Source organism: Centroberyx gerrardi, chromosome 5 (assembly GCF_048128805.1).
Source record: "Centroberyx gerrardi isolate f3 chromosome 5, fCenGer3.hap1.cur.20231027, whole genome shotgun sequence".
NCBI classification, from domain to species: domain Eukaryota; kingdom Metazoa; phylum Chordata; class Actinopteri; order Beryciformes; family Berycidae; genus Centroberyx; species Centroberyx gerrardi.
This window is the reverse complement of record NC_136001.1, coordinates 16,368,155-16,388,445: the sequence shown is the minus strand read 5'-3', so window position 1 is coordinate 16,388,445 and position 20,291 is coordinate 16,368,155. Positions and strand designations below refer to the sequence as shown.

Sequence of the window (20,291 nt, the reverse complement as noted above, 5' to 3'; positions counted from 1 at the left end):
TTATGTGACACTGGGCCTGCATGACATGACTGGTTAAAATCATCTAGCCGGGCTGCGAGAGCCTGCGCCTCCTCCAAGGAATGATTAAATGGCTTCAGTCAGGACTGAATTAATGATGCACGCAAAACGGCTTATGATTATGTAAAGTAGTCTTGCTCAGGGAACGGAAGAATATCTGTGAGAATGGGCAGACAGGGCAGGTGGGGAGTCAATCCCATAAGACCCTGCTTTTCCTTGTCGTGTATCAGCTCTCCTCGCAATCCACCAAACCTGGGAAGGGTCTTGGGGGAATGACTTCCCTCCACAAGAGTCGGTTTATTTGCTTAGGTGTAACAAATAAACTGCTGCAAAGTAATATAGAGGCGAATAAGTTTGAATACAGATCAGTTTCTTATTGGACTGCAGTTTGTGTGGTTTTTGCAATCATAGGCTGAATTCAAGAGTTTTAGTATACACTATGCGATAACATTAGGGCTATTTAGAGGATGTTTTCCAAAACACAGGATTGTTTTCATGCCACAGTATTTATGGGCGAGAGTAGACTTGTCCTTCTGCTCTGTTGCATTCAGTATCTTTTTACTGCAGTGGCCATGTAAATATGAGTAGCTGACTCTCCTCTTCCCTTGGCATAGATCTACAGTGACTCGCCTTAGCTCACACTGTCAGTAGGATTCTTGATTGCTCTGGAGGTCCACTGTTAGTTGTAAAGTTGATACTGAATCACGGCCACAGTATATAGCTACTGGCAGAGCTGTGTGAGCAGATGGCATTTGAATCCCATCACTGTGTTGTGTGAAGGTGTGATGTATCGTTATGAACAACATAGAGACACAGAGAAATAAAGTACCACTTATAAAGCCAGTCACCCCAATTCTGTTTTCATTTGGTACACCTAGAAGTCACTTGGTCCATACCTGAGCAGACGGCAGCATTTACAAAGACATAGACTTCAGGCAAGTGTGAATGATTTACAAATAAAACATGCAACATGAACACTCACTTATCACGGAGGCTTCATGTATGCCTATTGATTATTGGCTGTGATTTCAGTGTGAAAATTTAATTGGGCATGCCTAACTGTAGGAATAGTTTCTCATTGACAGGGAATTTTTAACCTTGTTCATGAAACTGAGCGTCAAACTTCAAATATTTTGTTACTCAAGTGCAAGGGCATGCATGGTTGTGGTTTGGGTGACAAAAGCTGTGGGTGTGAAATTTAGGGCGTCATGAGTGTGGGTGCGTGCTGGGCATTTTCCTGCATTCTGAGGTCTCTCCATTAGGGAGCCAGCTCTCTACAGCCTGTACTCCTCCTTCCTGAAATATGAATCATAAATAGACTGTGGAAGTTGAGCAGAACACGCACAGCGCTACACTCTGGCCACTCCAATGTAAACGCTAGGATTCATCCACGGAGACTGTAACCGTAACAGGCTACTGTAGCCATCTTAAATGTGCACAGAACATTCACCATCTGTTTGCTCTGGGCATGTGGAGAGGAATTGCCAAATGGTGGGATGGTTCATTTATTGATGGGGGTTTGTGTTTCACTGTATGCACTGAGGTTTCGTCTGTGTTGGTGTGTGTGAGAGCGAAGTGCGATGGGGGGTTGTTGTGGAGTTTTATCTGTGCCTATGTGTCTATAAGCATGTCTGTGTGTGAGAGACACACAGTTGTGTTAAGTTGGAGGAAATGAAGACAGCTGTTCTTTCCTTGCATGGCTGATAGAGTTTAATTAGAGCCTGCATGTTTATGCCTTAGCAGCACTCTGATTTTCTCTGTATGTTATTGTCTTAAATGCTTTAGAAATAGCCTAGATGTATTAATTCTGATGTGTACTGTCAGGAAGAGGCAATTCCTCCATTCTCTCCAGAGTTTGTCAATACCAATTTCCACAATCTTTAGGCTGTATGGTATGTGTGCAGGAATTTCGTTTGACTGTTGTTATTTTTCTTAGGAGTGAGTTACACATGATTTCTGGGCTGAGTATAGCATAGTAATATGTAGCCTGCTTATATAAGCCTAAAGCTGAGCGATTACATGCACAATTCTGTGTTATTCTTGTACAAGTGCTCTGTGTGAGGTTATTGAAAGCTGCCAAACTGGTCTATTATTGTAGGTGTGGGCAGGGGTTTGAATTGGAAAATGAGCACTGAATCCACTGACTTTCTGTACCAAAACATCAGATTGTGCTTAAATTGTTTTGACAATAAAATTTGTACTTGGGTTTGTTATTCTGCATAACAAGCATTTGATCTGTATGCCTTATGTAATTTGTAATGCAGTGATTGATGAAAAATGGTAGCAGGGAGTGAAGCTAAACTGTAGCATGAGCACAAAACTTCAGCATACGTAATTTGTTAAATAAGGAGTAGCAAATCCAAAATGTATTAGAGCACAGATCAGAAGTGCAAAATTACATCTATCTCTCAGCATCACGCCTAGTCATGTATGTTATGAATATTTAACCTAACTAGTTTTACTGTAAAATCAGGCAGATGGTACCAATAGACTCTGAATTGATGCAGTGTGGCAACATGCGCAGGAATAGTGAGCAAGGCTTTAGTGTATAGTTATCTTTATAGTTATCACTGTAGGTATGAATGAGCCTGTTTTGATTTTATGTCATCATGCCACATTTTGTTTAGATTGTCTGTCTTTGAGCTATTGGTCAGTTTTACTGAGTTATTTCTGTTAACATTTGTGTTCTCCTTTTGAACATAGTAAGGACATAACAAATACATTAAATCTGCTAACCTTAAATATAGTCTATTCAGTTCCTTTGGCATCTGCTAGATTTCATTGAGACAATTCTTTAATTGGCCCCAGTTTTGTCTCCTTGTTAGGTAATTTCCAAGCATTTCAGGATGTCTGGAAATGGCTCAGAGACATTTTAGATAGAACAGCCATTGCTAAGACTCGGAATCCCTGCCAGGTTGTAGTAAGTTGCCCTCTGTCTCCTCTCCAGTATACAACAGAAGATTTTCTATCCCTGCGGGCTCTGGCAGATTTGCCCATGACAAGAGCCTGTGAGTGCGGCTGGGGTTAGAAGAGTAACAGATCCAGCCTTAGGAAAACCCTCTGAGAAGACAATCTGTTAATACTGAAGTTAAAAAAAGCAAAACAAGAAAAAAAATAGTCTTAAAGTGCTGCAAGTCTGGTGGCTCTTTGTTTCGGGCTGCTCTATCTAGAGTAAGGGCGTAGTGTTAGCTGGCCTATGTGTCCTGTGTATGTGGGATGGGAGGTATACCGTAGGGAGAGTTCTATTTGAAGTGTGAACTTCAAAGGAACAGTTCAGGCTGAAATGAAAATTCTGTCTATCTTCTCGCCTCCATGTCAGTCAAAACTCTCTTGAAGTTTGTATGACCGCCAAACACGCAGCGAGGTAGCCCTCGCAGTTCCATCTCAAACAGTTGAAGTGAATGGGTTCTGTTTGTTTGGAGTTCCAAAAAGGTCAGGACGCTGGCGGCATGCGAGCAGCGCCTCATGGTAGAATGCTGTAGTGCGCGCGACAAGGCACACAACCGTTCATGCTTCAAAAACATGCTGTCAGTGAGGTAAATATAGGCTTTTAGACTCACATCACAGCTGTTTGGCCACAAAACACTTGCACAAGTTGTTTAGAGACATTTGATCATTTTATGCTGTTTTCGTTCACTTGAATTGTTTTGGAGAAGTTGGATGGAGGTTGGATGAACTTCAGTGGAGTTCAGTGCAGTTTCGATTGACATAGACTGAATTTTCATTTTGGGTGAACTGTTCCTCTAATCACAGGTAGTGTGTGTAGCGGCTTTTCAGGACAAAGGTGGTGCACCCTATCCCTCCCTCCCTCTTTCTCATTTCCCAGTCAGGACAGTTCTAATCTAAAATCTAAGTTCTCAACTCTTGATCTCTCTCTCTCTCCCTCTCCCTCCCTCCCTTCTTCCCTCTCTTCTTCCCTCAAGTGCAATGAATATTACATAAACTTAAATGGAGTCGGAAACCACCTGCAGCCAACACAGGCTGGTGGCATGAGGAGTGTGGTTTTGTTTTTGAAGTTGGAGCCACTGGTGAGGTTATATTAATAGTTCCGCTCAGTGAACATATCTCTCTCGACACATTCCTCCTTACAGCTCTGTGACCTCGTCTCTCATTCATCATCTCATCCTGACCAGTGCCTTCACTGTGAGCCTGAGCCCCTCTCCCAGTCACTCTGACTGATGTCTGCCCCATGCCTCTCCTCCTCCCTGACACTCCACTCCCACGTCCTACCAGGGCTTGCCTGATACATGATTTTTGCGTAATACTGATAATTGGGGAAGAATTATCAATAAATCTGCTACTGTGCTGTTATCACAATAACCCTCTCCAGGCCAAAGACCCTCGCAACTACAGTTCTAAAACACAAAAACATTTTATTTATTTTTTTACATTATAGGCATTTGACTGATGCCCCTGATGCAGAGTGACTTACAAAGAGTTCAACAGTAGAATGAGCTCAATTTCCTAGGTCACAAAAATTACAGGCAACCAACACACATTCTGGGATTTTCTTTAGAATTGCTCTTTTTGCCTAGGTGAGCAGGTGGCAGTAGCCACAGCTGGCTACCAGTCCAAGAGGTCAGTCTGTCTCCAACTCGACTTAAACAAGTTGCAAAAAGTTAACCTTTTTGAAATGCGAAAACTTGCACCTGTGATGCCTGTAGGCGTGGCTCGGCCAGTGGAGCCGTGACCTGTTTCTTTGTCTCTGGCTTGCTGCCTGAAATGGGGGAAGGTCTTCTGGCTACGTTAGCTTGGCATAAACAGAAGTTAGGTTGTTTATTCTTTTTGCATAGTTTTGAATACTAAATTGATATTGCCAATAATGCTGACATTGGATAACATAAATAGTTTGTCAGTGATAGGTGGTAAACCATAGTAATATGGTATTATCCATGTCGGTTGGCAGTCTTTTATCAATTGGTTTCTAGGCAGAGCTTTCTAGCTTTAGTTAGCATAGAGAAACCGGAGTAAGTACAGTATTTAACTTCCAGTGTCACTGGAATATTGGCATAATTGATTTTTGTCGTACTCGAGGTGGAAGATAAAGAAGCAGATATAAACAATGCCTGACTCAACTGGATAATATCCCAGCCATCACTAGGCACACCTTGTGTCATTTTTTTACTTGTAAATATCTTAACAAAACATCATAACTACAAATCCATGAGCCAAAATCACATTTTTAATGGTGATCTCATCTGCATACTCTCCATGGCTCTGTGCTGATCTAGGATCACACATCACTCCCCTCTTCCAGAGGCAGAACCACTTTAGCTGAAAGAAACTCTATCTCTGATATATCCTGCCTTACCTTGACCTTGATGACATGGAAACATATTGCAGCTCCAAGCCAGCGCCACCTCCTTCAAGGGCCCCCAGAGTCAGCAGCAGGGCCGAATGACTGACTTAGACAACAAGGATTTATTATGTGTCAAGCTCGGGTGTAATGCAGATGTAAACAGGTCCCCAAAATAAACCTCCAAGCCACCCCTCATCAGAGCAAAGAAACGAACCAAAATACTGAAATGACCCCTGTGGATTATTCCAGTGGGGCTGCGGGCTGATTGGAGCAGAAGGCTGATGTGACAGGGTGACTAATATATTTCTGAGGAAACAAGGGTCACTAAGTCCCAGAACAGTTACCTGTTCAGTGAAACCCATCTGCTTTTGGCTTTCTGACTGCAGTGGTGTTCTTGTCCTGTACTGTACCTGTCTCCTTCCATTATTGAGCAGGATGAGAGGGAGATAACTTTACTGTTGCGGTCTGTGTCTGCCTAGGCTCAGCGGGAACCTGACCCTTGCCTGCTTTCAGGCCCTGGCAGAGGGTCACTGCAGCAACTCACGATGCAGTATTCAAGGCCAGCCTAGTAAAATATTGAACACAACACAGTGCTGACAAAGGGACATCATTACAAAGAGAACAATAGGAAGGGCAGGACTGTGTATTCTGATATCCTGGTTTCTTATTTTTAGGTTTGGAGAAGCACTTAAATGCACTGGTACTGTATGTACTGTATTCATGGATGAAGCATGCTTATGCAACGCTGACACAGTGAGCTTTGTCTTTGTAACACTTGCTAATGAAAATGGTGCAACTCTAGAAGCACATCTATACAGTAGCTCCTAGTTTATCTAATAAGACAGGTTTACTATGCAACTCATTTTCTGAACATGCTCGTGCACAATGTTTTCACACATAAGCTACATGAATTCAGTTAATCACATTAAGTGGGTGTGTTTGATGCTGGAATACTGCAAGGCATGACAGAGACTCAGTGCTGAATCTACACACAACGCAGTGTCGAGACAAACGCTAACTGCATTTACACTTTACACCTTCTATTTAAAGCAGGACGCAGTCAAGCAGCATCTAAATGAAGAGGATATTTCACAGAACCATTAGACAAATATCTCAGTGAATCATTAAAACACTCAAACATGCTCTGCTAACATTTTCGGTCAGTAAGCTGCTGTTGGTTTCACTTATCTGTGTTTGTGATGCTGAGCAGTTGCCCCCCCGAGGGGGTATTTTAGTCAAAGCAATTAAGACGCGGTTAATTGTAGATCAGCTCCAATGGTTTGCCAGAGGGGACTTGTGTTAACCTTGTCACCGCTGCAGTGTCTCCCCCGATGCACCGCGAGGGCACGTGGTCTCGCTAGATTCCCATATCACTCCCTCGCTCCCCTGTGAGTGACTGTGTGTGCTGATAAGCCAGTGGGACCATATTAATGACATCATCAGGCTCTCGGATTCAGTCCAGTTCATACCGTAACAGGATTAGAGACCTCACTGACCAAATCAAGTCAGATTTATCTGTGAAGCTCTTTATAGAAAATAAGTTTGACACAAAGTGCTTTACTGGGCACCAAATTGATATAAACAGGATTTGATTTCATTTTTTTTATTTGATTTCATTTTTGACCTCGCTGACACCTATGATGGCTCAAAAAGATAATGGTTGATTTTTGCCAAGATGCTATATTTGAAATATCTTGTGGAGTTGGAGATTAGAGAAGATAAGACTTAAGGATTGGAGAGACTTCACCAGCAGCCATGGTGGTTCAGAGATGGTGGAACTAATTATGTTGGATGATGTAGCGTGTTGGACTGTTAATACACATAATACATAATACATAACAGTTAACTGGATTAACTCTTCCAAAATAGAGAATATATGGAGATACATCAAAAAGAAACTTAAGACCAGACATTTGAAGAGAGCTTGTTTTTTGTTTTCTCTTCTTTTTTTTGTCTTTTTTTCCTCACTACAACACAACCCTAGCCCACTTAGCCTACTTAGAGGGGATATGATATTGTTGAGATTTCCATATTTATTTAAAATGGTTTAGTTGATGCAAAGTGGGTTTTTTGGACTCTCTTGCCGTTCAGAGCACATTGAAAGAAGTGCTTTATTCAGTCACCACAGCAATTTAGCAATCCTACCATGGCTTCACAAAACACCCACACACGCACAATCCCACTCACATGCAGTTGCATGCACAGTCATATAACACACACACACACGCGTGCGCATGCACACACACACACACACACCTTTTCTGTCATCCCTCTCTACTCCTTTCAAATACAGACATTCCAATTGTATTTCTGTACAAACAGGCGCTCTTACAAAAATATATTAGACAGCCTCCCACACTCACGCGCTCACTTTGACTCCTGCACGTTACATCATCTCTGATGCCACATTTTTTTATGTGTCCACACTGCCAACGTATCTCTTACAGAAGGTCGACCAGAAGTAGCACACTTCATTTTGTATGTTTAATATTTTCTTAGATCAGAGACATCTGAAGGAATAGAAATGTTATGGTCTCGAGGTTTTCATTGATCTGAAGCCTGTATCTGATACACTGCTCTTCCTTCATGAAACAATTTCAAACATATTGTTCTAACTGTGAACAGTTGACTAAGGAAAAAACATTTCATTGCTCATATCAGATCTAGATGATGCTAAACATCGGAGTGTTGCCTTTTAAGTAGGAATCTACTCGTATGTATATGCATAGCCGTCTCAGAAAACTTTAAAAGCTGACATAAAAAGAATAAAAGACCCAACCAAAGCTGTGATTGTCAGCAGTGGGGTCTGTCTGGACTGTGATAGGCTCAGAGATGCCAGCTTTAGGAGCAAGCTGTTGTGGGGAGTCAAGCTTCTGAGTGGCTGGAGGGGATTTTAGTCACATGGCGGCTAGGGAATCCTGGCGTGCTGTGAGAAACTTCAATGGATGTCATGGTGGGCCTGCTTAAGACTTCCTCTCCCAGGCGTCCCCTTGACATTTGTTTGCGGGCACACGCAGCCACACACACACACTCTCCTTGTCAGCAGATGTGCCACTGTCCCTCCATACGCATCCATCCTACATGTGTCAGAGCAGATAGAAAATTGGAGTAGAAACAGGCTGGCTTCAAATCCATACAGAGCCCTTTTCTTCTCTGCTTCCATGACTGTAAGCTTCCACTGCAATAAGAACTTGAACATACTTTTCTTCCAGTATAAGTAAAACTAGACCACCCATTACAGAGATGTGATAGGAATATTATTATTATTATTATTTTTAGATGAGTCCTAGTCTAATGGCCTTTCCCACCTCTGGAGTAGAAAATATCACAAATCACTGCCACATCAATTCAGCATTTATGCTAATATAATTCTTTCTGTTTTGACAGAAACCTTGGAAAGTCGGGCCTGCGGGTGTCCTGCCTTGGATTAGGTAAGAGTTTCTTGGACCATGAGACAGACTGAGAGGCTTGTTCAAAACAAAGGCTTTGTTTAACAGATTTGTGAGGGGAACTGATTCCCTGCTGTCCTTTGTACTCTTAATAGGGAGGAAAGGGCATTATTGACATTATGTATAAAAAAAGAAAAAATAATTCACCAAGGTTAGGGCATCTTAAATTATATCATAAACACTCAACACCTTAAATGGTCTTGAATACAGATTTGCAAATGTTAGAGCACTGTTTTTCTGATGAGAAATCAGCTCAGTCACACATAACTATTCTGATAAGTTTGCACCTGTTTTTCTTTTCACATTTACTTCATTTTTTTCATGGAAATGGAATTAAAAACGTTGGAAGTCTTCATAGTTGTTTAAAACGTCATTTAGTTTCTAATGTAACTTGATGAAACTTGAAGACACTGCGAGTTTAGAAAGCTTAGGTTTTGTTTGTGTGTATACAAGTTTCCATGAATGCATGTATTACTGTCATTTACGTGTGTGCATTCATGTTGTGTGTGTGTGTGTGTGTGTGTGTGTGTGTGTCGTGTTAGTGCTTGCAAGTGTACTGATACTTTGCCCTTTCTCCCTGTCATTCTGTGTAGGAACATGGGTGACGTTCGGTGGACAGATAACGGATGAGGTGAGAGCAGATGGATTTTGTCATCCTCCATCAGTCAAGGCTTGGGATTTTGCACCCCTCCATATGATCTAGCATAGCCTGGGTTGCTCAGGAAAACTATTCCTGATTATACTACGAACATATTGACACCAGCAGTCACAGCCAGAGAATAGACACATGCCATGTGAAAGCAAAGCTACTGAGGTGTTCCTTAGGCATGTGAAGGAAGTTTAATAATTGAAAAGCCCTAATGCCTCACATAAGTGATCACTCAACACCCCCCTTCCTCCTCTCTCCCCCTTTTCTCTTCCATTCCTTCTCTCCTACCCTCTCAACAGACGGCAGAGCAGCTGATGACTTTGGCCTATGAGAATGGCATCAATCTGTTTGACACAGCAGAAGTCTACGCTGCTGGGAAGTGAGTATGCCCGGTGCCACAGGTCACTTATCAATGAGACAACACCAAACATGAACAAGCTGCCGACTTGAGATTATAAATGCACTGGACCAGGTAGAGCTAGTAAACTAGTTACAGTTGCCATCCTTGAGTGAGCTTGCCTGGTGCAAGCCTTATCCGTAATGCTTCACAAGCAAATGCTCAAAGCATTAGAAAGGATGTAAATACTTAGGAGGACCAAGTTTTGAGTGCAAAGTGTATCTCCTAGTGAGTTGTCTCTACTTATGGTGAGACATATAATCTCATCTTCAATGCTTGAGAGACCTTTGGAGATTTCATTCAAATGTATTATATTTCTGGTTGACTTTTCTGAAGCCCTGAGGTTGGAGGTGAACCGAAACTATTCATGGCTACAGTTGCCCTGATACTGCAGCCTCCAGTATGCTTGCGCATACAAGAACATGCAATAACATCCAGGCTTGCACATTCAGCATGTAATATAATCTAAAGCATGTTATTGATATGCAGGAGACAGGCTGGGGTCAGACCTACTATCCTGTCTACATAAACACAGGGGGCACAAAGTGGTTAATGTCTCTGTCCTTGAACACAGACCTGAGGTTAGGTGGGTCTTTCTCATTAACAGTGTGTCACTGTTGCAATGTTTGACATGTTTTATGAGGGGTCAGACATTCACAATCTTGGCTTAAATTTACAAGACAGGCAGTAATGATATCTTTAACCTCTTTCCATCCCTATGCCGTCTCGCTGTACATAGTGATGTCTTATATTCCAGGATTAATCGGGCTTTGTAGTAGCTTGGATGGATTGAGGGATTATCCTTTGCCAACAGTATCTCTGATTAACAGCAAGTCTTTTTTTAATCTTCCTAAGAATATTCTAGGGTTTCATTGTGCCAATATGTTTGGGGAGATATCCGTAGGTGCCAGTTTCTCATAAAAACAAATCAAAAGAAAAGAAAAAGACAGGAAAGGAGATCTTAATTGTCTTCCTCCTTTCCCACCTACTGCTTCAGCAGCTGCTGTCTGGTAAACTTCCATTACTACACGCTCCATTGTTGTGGGGAGCTTTCAACACTGTTTGACTTTGAGTTTTATGATGGGGCCATAAAAACAGACACAAGGATGATCTTTGACACAAGGATTACAAACTGACCCTGATCTTCATGATATCACATAGCAAAGATCACAGATCGACAGAAAGGACAAATCTGTGAGGCACGTGCAAATGGCTGTGACAGCATGTCACAACTCTGCATGTCTTGCACAGGTGTTAATCCTGACAGCTTGCGCTGCAAAGCAGTGCTGAGAAGCTTATGGTATGCACATGCACACAAACACGCACATGCACATACACACATGCACAGAAGTAGAACAAATCAAACACTTTGCACATCAGAATGTAAAGAGGCTTCATGTGAATCACTTTGTTCTGGCATACTGCAGTTCCTTCATCAGTCAGGCTCAGTGAACGTGAAGTGGTGTTGGTAGCCTCACAGTTGACTTTGAATCCCCTGCTGTAATGTTGATTCTGTACTGGGAGGTTTGAGAGATAAACAGGGTTTGTAAGCTGTGCTCACAGTCGTAGCTCTGCTCATGCAAAGCGTTTGGCAGTGATTGTGTCAGGCCTGTATATGTGTGCTCTGGTAAAACATTCAATAAATGGAGATATTTAAATATTGATTGTTATTCTTAACTAGCTTACACATTCCAGTGTACAAGCTAGTGTCTCTCAGAATATATATATAAATAACAAATAAACATGTTTTGCTTCAATTTTCATTTTATACCATGCAGCAGCTGTTATCAGCAAACGCATACGGCCGTCCGTGCACTTAAAAGTATGTGAGTAATTGGCATAACACAATCTCCTCCATTATGTTTCAGGCTTAGACATTTTGCTCCAGATGCATAGTAATTGCATGATATTGTGTGAAATCAGTGACAAATTGTTAGGATAATTATGGAGAAATCTGAAAGTAGAAGAATATTATGAATCCATGAATAATACTGAATTAAGGCATGGCATCTACTATAAGTATAGATTCAGCATTAAGGCTTTCAAAGTACTCACATTTCAGAGCAGCTATGCATAGTGCAGTGGGTGTGTGTGAGTGTGTGCGAGACACATATACTGTATTATTGTGCTTTTCTCTTAAGGGAGTGCTTTTGCTTTTGTTCTAGTCATGAAGAAGATGTGGGTCCAGCCACCCGGTCTGTAACATCTAGTAGTAGTACAGCCCTACTCTGCTCTGCTCTCGTTGTTTCTCAGATCAGCACGCTGTACCAGGCACACACACAGCCAGACAGAGTAGGGAGATTCAAGAAAAAAGTAATACAGGGGCAGAGTGGGAGGGATAATGGAGATGGTACCTGGGGGAGAGCAGAAGAAAGGGTGAGGGAAGGAACAGGTGGTGCAAGTAAAAATGGGAGGTGGGAGGGAGAAGAGAGAGTAAAGAGCTGAGGGAGGCACAGGGATCGATAACTGAGCCTATACTTCTACTATGTGTGTTCAGTGCAGTGAGGCCGCATTACACTGCGTTTCCCACAGGTTGTCAGTTTACTTTGGCAGCGTCGAAAGCGGGGGTTATTGACGTTTTGTTATTGATGTTTCGTTTAGCGAGCCCAGTAACATTTTTTCAGGCACTAAAGTATCTCAGTCTAGTATAAGCTAATGGCATTGCAACATTAGCTGGCTATTAAATTGCCATATGATTATCGAGGCTACGCTTCAAACAGTTTCTCGATTCAGTTTGTGTCGGCACAGACACACCACGACTCAAAGGAGCACAGATGCGCTGCGTCATAGGTGCAATGAATTATGGTCATTGTAGTTCACTAGCACATTTTTAGCGCTTGGCAGCATTAAATCTTGTTTGTTTGAAAACTACATCAGCAAGAACTGGCAGCTTCATGCATCACGGCACCAAACTTCACTTGGTGGGCTATTAATTTACCTGGGCAGGTCACTCAAATATAAACATTGCTTGAGAAACTTACATGGAGGCATCTCATTTATTTGTTACAGTGAGAGAAGTGTTGAGACCTCCCACTGACAGGTTCTGCCCTATCCCTAATGGGCCCCACATTGGGCATAATTGGCACCCCTGTGGCTACTAATGAGTGACATGGTGGCTACATAGCACAGCCCAGTCTAAGCCCTGCTGATTCTGCCCTGGCAGCCTTTTCACACTGACCAATCCTAGACAGGTGCTCTTTTCAATGAAAGCTCCCTTATGCATTATATATGTGCAGAGTTGTACTGTGTTCTTTAATTCAGGGTTTCAAAACAACCCCCAGACAGTCATGTGTTGAGACTATCTCCATTTAATCTAATCTTGCCTCCTCTCTGTCTGTTTTGCAGGGCAGAGGTGGTGCTTGGGAACATCATAAAGAAGAAAGGATGGAGGTATGGAGCCTATTTTCATTGAGTTGGGTGTTTTTTAATTTCCGTCCCAACGGTGTCCCTAATCTTGTATCATCTTTTTCCTTGCACATATTGGAAAGGAACAGTGCGTTATGAACTGGAAAGGCAAGGTAGGGAGATAAAAGATTAATGCGGACGGCCGTGCCATGCCTGCACTCATGTGTCCCTCCTCAAAGATACTGAATAATGGATCAACTTCTAGTGCCTGGCTCTTTTACTTTTTCAGTCCTGGATTGGCATTTGTATAGCCTTGTCAAGTTGTACACCTACAACACTCATTCATTGGCACTGGCTGAGTTCTGGCATAGGAGGATGTGTGAGGCTTATTCATCCTACCTGTTGGTACATATAAGGCTCATGTATATTCTAGACCTCAGCCTGTACCTTCAGATAGTAACAACTCGTAGGCATTAAGCCTTTTTGCTATTATTTTTCTGTGTGTGGCAGGTGTTGTAACTGATGTGTTTTCATTCTCCATTCTTAGACGTTCCAGTCTGGTGATAACAACAAAGATCTTTTGGGGTGGAAAGTAAGTTTCATCTGGTTGATTTGTTTCATCTGGCGTGTGCAAATGAGAAATGCTCCTCTGTATAATTTCCCTCGGCTTGTATCTAATGTTCCATTTAATGGGATCATGTGTAATCCAAATGGATTTGTTGTCAGGTACTTTCAGTAGAGCTGAAACATGAATTAGATCGTATTTCTCAATGAACATATGATATAATACAACAGTAATAACATATCTTGTACCATTTCTGATAATTGTTTCTAATGCACTGTATTTTTTGTTTGCAGAGCAGAGACTGAAAGAGGGTTATCCCGAAAACACATTATAGAAGGTAAGCAACAGTGATGTAGATCATACCAAGGACAGCGGGAGAACTTAAATGCTGACCCGGCATCAACAAAATACTTCCTAATTAGTCACTTTGGCTCCAGGGAATCAAGGCCTCACTTTAATAATTGATATGCTCTTGAGGTTATCTGAGTTGCTGAGAAAACTCAGGCTTTTGGGTGTGCCATAGTATTGTCGCATTGTTTTGAGAATCCTCTGTAGTCATTTTTCAGCTTCAGTATATTGATTGGGCTCTTGTAAGGAATTGAACAGAGATCAGAAGAGAGGACCACTATTCTTGCATGAACTTGTGACTGTTGTGCTTATTTCTAGGTTTAAAAGCCTCCCTGGAAAGACTGCAGTTAGAATACGTTGATGTGGTTTTTGCTAACAGACCGGACCCTAATACGCCTATGGAAGGTAAAGTCTCTATGGTCTCTGCTTTAGCCTGTCTTGTTTTTGAATTATCACCACCTTTTTTTCTTGCTGTCTCAGAAGCTCTTAAACATGTTTTTCTTATAAATTTCTCTTGTAACAGAAAAAAATCTATTTTTAAATCCTGCATGTTGTCCTGGTGCTTCCACCTCCACAGTCAGTCAGAATGAGGTTGAAGACGAATGCTGGAGACCTTTAAATGGCAGAGTGCTAACTGTGTGTGGGCTCAGCTGGTGACACACAGTATCCATCTGCTCCCATGTCAGAGTTTCTCTCTGGGTCAGACTCAGGTTAGAGGTCAGCTTGCTACCCTCGATGCTTCGAAGCTATCCTTACAGGGACCATATCCTCTGTGGCTCCGCCTCTGTCACATTACTTCAGTCTTTATTAGTCAGAAGTAGTTGGTGCTCTTTGATGTAGGTGTCTGCGAGGGGATTCTTTTGCCCATCTGCCCTTTTAAAAGATTGCACATAATTCACACAGCTCGCATGGACAGATTTGAGTCTATGCCTTCGAAACAACAGTAGTGTGACCATCTGGTATATTTTAATCTGGCAGTAGCCAAAGGACAGCGAACAGGGGAAAGCTCTGTCCACTTAAAGAAACCCTCTTTATCCCTCTCTCCCTCTCATTGTGCTTTGTGTGGCGGTCACACACTGGTCACAAATGGCCAGTGGGCAAGCAGTAAAGGCAATTCCTGCCTAATGCCCCTAACTAAAATACAGTGATGCGACGGATCAACATAATAACCAAAGAATTATCTCTGCGTGACATTCAGCCAAGCTTAGCCAGTGTCACACATAAAAAAAACACTAAAAAAAACCACACACACACACATCGCACAACCATGGAAAATGACTCACTTTGTCTCTATGGTAGCAACTTTTCCAAGATATTTTTCATTTTTGAGAACTGGACAGATTTCTTTAACCCTTGTGTGCTTACATGAGCTGTAGACCTACGTGTCAGCCTTTTGAAGACTCTTAGTTTATGATTGAGGATTCCCTCTCCCCATAATTGGCCAAGAAAGTTAGAACTGGTGCAAGTATGCCTGTCATCCCTTATTAATTTTAATTGGCTCTTTCTTTGTCCCCCTGCAGCTTCTTGAAGATCAAATGTACATTCTTACCTTAATGTTGTACTATTCCATCTTGTTATGAATGGGTGTCGTACTCATCTGAATGAATCAATCACGCGTTAGCATTAACAAGCAGCTCTTCTGCAATCTTTCCTGAATTCCCTAGTCCATTTGGATTTGTAATAATAAGATACATTGCTTGTAATAACAAATAAATCCCTTGAATAAGCACTTGAGATACACAATACTGTAGGTTCTCATAACATTGGCCATCCTCTAAAGACTGCAGTCTATAGTGTCTATAGTGTGTTTTGACTTTTGTGTATGTTTGTGTTTACAGAGACGGTGCGGGCGATGACCCATGTGATAAACCAAGGCATGGCCATGTACTGGGGAACATCTCGTTGGAGCCCTATGGAGATTATGGTGAGACTGAATGAATCTGTGTAGACCGCTTTTGAGAGTCTAGTGTCCAAAACTTCTCTGACTAAAAGCAGTGATACACTGGGCCGGATTATCCATATATGGCATCGGGCGAGTGCCCGGGGGCAAAAGCCAATTTGCTTTGTTGGGGGGGCACCACACAGCATTCAAACCACAATTATACTTTTAAAAGTTTTGTCATATTTTCTTTATATATTACTCTCTGGCAGGAATGCATACACGGCCAAAATTAACCTTTTATACTAAAAAAGAATAGGATATATAAAGAGAAAGAATCGTGGTTGGTGTGTAGGTGATAGCGGTGGGCTGGTCTGGACCCAGTCCATGCCTGAATACATCGTCTCAATGTGCTGCTGCTTTTCACCTTCTGCAGTTCCCACTGTCACATCACCTCACCTGGCGCTTCAACTGTTGAAGTGACTGCTTGCTACAGTTATTGAGCTTGCCTTATTTAGTGGTATGTGGGGCCTTGTCCGTGGTGCTGAAGTTGCATTAGATGTCTGTGTAATGATTTTTTTTCTTTTTTGTTACCTCCGCCAAGGAGGTTATGTTTTCGGTGCCGTTTGTCTGTTAGCAGGATTACGGAAAAACTACTGGCCCGATTTTCATGAAACTTCGTGGAAGGGTGTAGCATGGGCCAAGGAAGAACCCATTACATTTTGGAGCGGATCCGGATCCGACTCACGAACAAGCAATAATAGCACGAACCTTGGCGGAGGTCTGCGCTCTCCGAGTGCCCTTCTAGTTTTATGATTTTTTTTTAGTCATGCTCTGTAATGGTTTGGCATTTAGTCTTCATTCAGGCCTTTGGAAATTCAAGTCAATCTATGGTGTAAAGTAATTTGTTGGTTAGTACACTGTCTTACATTTGTCTGTAGTATGTGTGTTGAGCCTGTATAGTTTAAGTTAATGTAAATTTATGATCTTTATTGCAATAGTAAATTTCACTTTTTTGCGTGCCAAGTGGAAGGAGGGGGGCACTTCAAGTGAGGTCACCCTAGGGCACCACACTGTGTTAATCCGGGCCTGGTGATACACAGAACGTTTTGGGCAGCATGAATTGCCAACATTGCTGAAGGTGTTTCCTCAAGATTTTTCCTTTTAATCATATAGGAACGCCTTGTTGCTGAATCATCTGAATTGATTTTTGACTGTGTAGATCAATTTGTTGCTCGGGTGTGTTGCCTGTATATGTTTCATTAAAAACTGCTGAGCACTGTATATCACCCTATTTCTTGCTACTTCCTTGTTTCTTGTAGGAAGCGTACTCTGTGGCACGGCAGTTCAACCAGATCCCGCCCATCTGTGAGCAGGCTGAGTACCACATGTTCCAGAGAGAGAAGGTGGAGGTGCAGCTACCTGAGCTCTTCCATAAGATAGGTGAGTAGGGATGGACTTATGGCTGGGGATGGGGGATTGGTTCAGGTCTGCTTTAGGGTAGGGCTAGAGAGGGGTGGGACTGCAATCTTTTGAACTTGTGGGATGGAGTTTAGGATGTAAATGTGACTTGATCTGCAACTGGGGCTTGGTTTAAATGACACAACACTAAGACATGACGTTTGCAAATGCACCTTATGTTGCCTACAGGCTATACAACTTAAAATCCTAAGAGACTGTGAAAACAAAGCATTTCACACTAAACAACAGATTTGAGAAGATTTCTAATCGCTCTGTCATACAGACACAAACTTGAAGAAAAACTGGGATTAGGGATCACCTATTTGATGAAAATGAGCATCACATGCGTGAATCTTCTGTAATGGGGTTCAGCGACACTATTGCAAGTCTCTGTAAGAGATTTGTGTCATTGTCCATCTCACACTACAGGAGTTCATCTAGATTTGTCCAAATTTGTCAAATGTGTCCTTGTCAAACAAATTCCAGGTCGGGGTTAGGGTTAGGATTAGTCCTTAACCTTTCTCACACTACAAGATTAGCTATGTCAATCATCTCCACCGACGCCCCCATATCAGTCAGCAAAGACTCAGCCCGATCTTATAATCCAGTTCGAAAGGAAGAATCAGACCCAACAGGCTAAAACTCATGCAGTTAGAACCCAGCATTACTAAGATCAATTTTCTTCCTTTATAGCCAAATAAGCAAAGCTGAATTTAAGACTACAATCCTTTTGGGGAAGCGAGTCATGGTCTGTCGATGATTATGATTTTGATGATGATAATGATACTTTTGTCCTCAGGTGTGGGGGCCATGACATGGTCACCACTGGCCTGTGGGATCATCTCAGGGAAATACGACGGCAGGGTGCCTGCCTACTCTCGGGCCTCTCTGAAGGTAGCCGAACCCGCCCCTCCCTCTCCCTGTTTTCTGTGTATATCTCCTCCTCTAGTCGTCCGTGCTGCTGCCCTGTGTCCCTATTCTGTGTCCCTTGTCCTTACTGGTTGCTGGTTGTCACAGTGGATTGTTTTTGTTTTTTGTATGTGTTTTGTGCCTTTCAGGTTCTGTAAGTTGTTGTCCCCTCGATATGTTTGTGTGTTTTCAGTGCCATGTTGATGCCATGCACTGTGTACGTACTTCCCAAGCAGTGCTGTTTGACACTGCTTGTTGGCTAGTGTCAGCTCAATGCATTTTAGTGCTCGCACTCAACAAGCACACACACACACACACACTTTCTATATACGTGGACACAAAAATGCATATACAAAGAGCTGTAACGATATGTGTGAATATGTTTTATTTATTTATATTTATTTATTTTTTTATCCCGCTTGGATAGTGACACCCAGTGAACTGAAAATGACTTTTTTTTTTGCACTAAGCATAAGGCAACAAAACACCCATATTACTTTATTATTATTATTATTATTATTATTATATATACATTATTGCTTACTGTCATTGCTTTGGGTGAGGAAAAACACTTTTCATGATTTCATTTAGCGAGCACTCAGAAGAAACCCAGTGGAATATTTAAGTTTAGTGCTGGATGAGCTCAGAAAGTCTCATCAGCAACCACTTATTTTCCATCTCTCAAAAGTCTAAATCCTCACAAAAATAAGTAATATCCAAATTAGCCTCTACAGTAAGATAACATATTACTTAATCCATTAATCTATCCCTTTGTGGTGGAGTGGCATGTTGTATCTGTAGATTGTGTATCAGTGAGTGTGGAGTTGCACCCTGTGGACCCGAGTCTTTCCTGGTTCATGAAACTAGCTCTCCATTTTGGTGTTGTGCAGTACCTTTCGACGGCTTGTGTGGAATGTGATACCCATTGTTCAGTACAGTGTTGCCTGTGGATGTTTGTGGTATTTGCTCCTTTTGGTTATTTAACTGTGATTAATCTTCTTGGTTCTCATTTGTTAATATTGGAATCATTATATGATCCCTGATCCTTGATGCTATTTAGTTCTGACATCCAGTTATCAAGATTACTGTTTTGACTCTTTACACACATAAAAGCAAATTCAATAGGTAGAGGAATGGACTTTTTCAGTGCAGATCAAAAAACGATTTTTCTTTTATAGCATTTTATAATTTTAATAATACACCTAAAACATATTTTTATTTTTTGTGTGGATGTAGCTTGAAAGCTTAGCTAGAGTCGCCTTCCTGAGGCGACGGCAGGAGACAGAGTCACGTGTTTAAAAACAGGCCCTGGTGACACAGGAGCCGCAGCGCACCAGTGTGAGCAGGGCTGTGTTTTTGAGCAGGTGTGCTGTGTTTTTGACAGGGTTACCAGTGGTTGAAGGACAAGATCTTGAGCGAGGAGGGCCGGCGTCAGCAGGCGAAGTTGAAAGAGCTGCAGGCAATCGCGGAGCGGCTGGGCTGCACTCTGCCCCAACTCGCCATCGGTACGCAGATACACTCTGCCGCTCTCTCTCTTTCTGTCTGTCTGTCCGTCCCTCTGCCTCTCCGCTCGCTCTCTTTCACGGCGGGCTGAGGTCGCCGCCGCTCTTGCAGCTGTCGGGTTTGCCTGTTGGTGTGTTGTGCTGTCTCGTGTGTGTCTTGTGTTTTGACTATACTGTAGTTTTTAAGAGGAGAAAATGAAAGGTAACAATGTTAAAAGGACATTAAGTAATCTATAACTTTTATCAACCTCTATTGGGGACCAGTAGGAATTGCAACAACATCGATAGAATTATCTCCTCCTACATACAGTAAGTCTCTGGCGCAGCCCCTTTAATTAATTAATTAAGAAAGTAATATTCTAAATATCAACATATGGAATGTAGTGAATGAGTTATATGTTTGTGTATGTAGGTCTCTGATATTCACGGACGTATGGGTGTGCTATATTTGGGAGTTTACTGTGTCAGCA

At 42.1% G+C, this 20,291-nt stretch overlaps 1 protein-coding gene across 4 annotated transcripts in view; it reads left to right on the top strand.

Moving 5' to 3' along the window:
* The window catches only part of kcnab2a (potassium voltage-gated channel subfamily A regulatory beta subunit 2a), an 85,954-nt gene that overhangs the window by 59,959 nt on the left and 5,704 nt on the right, over nt 1–20,291 (top strand). For all 4 annotated transcript variants that reach the window (XM_071895188.2, XM_078283428.1, XM_071895184.2 and 1 more), the window contains 11 exons: nt 8,705–8,748; nt 9,360–9,397; nt 9,715–9,794; nt 13,158–13,202; nt 13,705–13,749; nt 14,016–14,059; nt 14,389–14,475; nt 15,909–15,994; nt 17,272–17,392; nt 18,210–18,304; nt 19,704–19,824. In XM_071895188.2, the coding sequence (XP_071751289.1) occupies nt 8,705–8,748; nt 9,360–9,397; nt 9,715–9,794; nt 13,158–13,202; nt 13,705–13,749; nt 14,016–14,059; nt 14,389–14,475; nt 15,909–15,994; nt 17,272–17,392; nt 18,210–18,304; nt 19,704–19,824 (806 nt within the window). The remainder of the gene's footprint in view (nt 1–8,704; nt 8,749–9,359; nt 9,398–9,714; nt 9,795–13,157; nt 13,203–13,704; nt 13,750–14,015; nt 14,060–14,388; nt 14,476–15,908; nt 15,995–17,271; nt 17,393–18,209; nt 18,305–19,703; nt 19,825–20,291) is intronic.